This window comes from Merops nubicus, unplaced genomic scaffold (genome assembly GCF_000691845.1).
Source record: "Merops nubicus isolate BGI_N331 unplaced genomic scaffold, ASM69184v1 scaffold15943, whole genome shotgun sequence".
In the NCBI taxonomy this organism is placed as follows: Eukaryota; Metazoa; Chordata; class Aves; order Coraciiformes; family Meropidae; genus Merops; species Merops nubicus.
Genome location: NW_008601128.1, coordinates 12,679 through 14,558, shown reverse-complemented (window position 1 = coordinate 14,558; position 1,880 = coordinate 12,679). Strand labels below are relative to the sequence as shown.

The 1,880-nt window shown below is 46.8% G+C and overlaps 1 protein-coding gene across 1 annotated transcript in view; it reads left to right on the top strand.

The window, feature by feature from the left end:
* Window positions 1–711: 711 nt before the first annotated feature.
* VAPA (VAMP (vesicle-associated membrane protein)-associated protein A, 33kDa) overlaps window positions 712–1,880 on the top strand; it is a gene marked incomplete at its 5' end in the record, with an annotated part of 6,485 nt that continues 5,316 nt past the window's right edge. Inside the window, one exon of the mRNA XM_008937916.1 lies at window positions 712–864. Coding sequence (XP_008936164.1) covers window positions 712–864 — 153 coding nt within the window. The remainder of the gene's footprint in view (window positions 865–1,880) is intronic.

Genomic DNA, 1,880 nt, shown 5'->3' with positions numbered 1-1,880 from the left:
AAGAGTCTCATTGAATGGAGCTCACGTGTATCATCATCTGCCCCTTGGTGTTCTGCTTCTCAGCAATTCCTCTTTTAGCCCTTTGTTGATTTATGTCTTGCTGCTCTGTCTCCAGACTGTTTATCACTCTCAGAATCAAGGGTTTGGAATGAGATTCAGAGTCACATTGATAGGAAATTCCATTTTCTGAGGTACCTTCTTGTGCCTCTGCAGCCTTGCTGTGGGTCGACAGAAGCCTGAGGGGGCTCAGCACACCTCAGAACACCACGTGCCCCAGCTGGCTCCCCAGCTGGCTCCCCAGGCTGTGGCTGGCTGGCATCACGTGGAGGTGATCCCTGCTGAGGGACCTGCTGGTGGCAGCTCCACGTGGAGCTCTCACCTTGCCCAGCCTGCTCTTAGCAGCAATTCCTGTCCGGGTGCTTTAATATTAACACAATTTAGGGCCCACGCTGCATTGAACACGTAAAGGTGGAGGTTGGAAATTCATGTGTGTAAACAGAGAGTATCTTCTGAGTTCTAGGTGCTTACAATGTTTAGAATGATGTGATAAAATGATCCCATGTCTATATGAACTTAACAGATACATGATTTCCACCTGCTTTCACAACTTTCTAGCCATCAAATGATATTTTAAGACCAATTTATGCTGTATAAACCCATTTATTTTCCAGAGATAGGTGCATACTTAAAAAAAAACCCTTTTTTTTCCAGGTCCCTTCACAGATGTAGTGACTACAAATCTTAAACTACGAAATCCATCAGATAGAAAAGTATGTTTCAAAGTGAAGACCACAGCTCCTCGCCGGTACTGCGTGAGGCCAAACAGTGGAATCATTGACCCAGGATCATCTGTCGTCGTCTCAGGTAACCCCAAAAACATGCAGTTGGAGGTCAGGTGGTTTTAGACCTTTCCTGAAGTTCTCTGTCACCTCATCTTAGAGGCTGTTTGAAATGTGTCAGCTGTTTAAAGAGATTTAAACCCAAAACTGTCAGTCAGTTGGGGTTTTTTTCCACTGAACTTGTGCCACACCTCAAAATAAGATTTAGAAGCTTGAGTTTCTGCTCTTGACCAACAGACTTTTCAACTTTGGAGAGCTGAAGGTGCAGTGGAAAAAGGCTGTTGGTACTTAGAAAGGCTGAGCTGCTGGTGTGCTCCCCCTCTGATACTTGCAGCACAGTCTGGTTTCAGCCAGAAGGGTTGGGTTTTTTTTTTTCCAAATCTGCCTTACAGTGTGTTGAAAGCTGAAAAGGCAGTGAGAAAATACATAAGATAACATGCAAGGAGTAGGCATTACAAGTTTCAGTGTTTCACTTAAAGCTGCCTTGAAAAGAGAACTTGATTTTTAATCCCATCCCTCTGTCTTTGCTGGGAAAATGTGGTGGAGGCCCAAAACTTCAAGGGTTTACCCAGATTTTGGAGTATTTTGGACAAATTCTAACTGTTAGACTGGACTTCACTGTTAAGTATATTAAAACCTGAGTAAAATGTGTTGTGTAGTTATTATGGAACTAATCACTGTAATTTGGGTACATGCAGAAGAATGTGGCCAGCAGGTCCAGGGAGGTTCTCCTTGCCCTCTAGTTTGCCCTAGTGAGGCCACCTCTGGAGAACTGGGTCCAGTTCTGGGCTCCCCAGGACAAGAGGGACAAGGAGCTGCTGGAGAGAGTCCAGTGGAGGCTGTGGAGATGCTGAGGGCTGGAGCATCTCTGGGCCAGGACAGGCTGAGAGCCCTGGGGCTGGTGAGGTGGAGAAGACTCAGAGGGGATCTGATCAATGCTGAGCAATATCTAGAGGGCCCCTGAGGGGGCAAGAGGCTGGGGCCAGACTCTGTCAGTGGTGCCCAGGGACAGGACAAGGGGCAACGGGCACCAACTGGAAC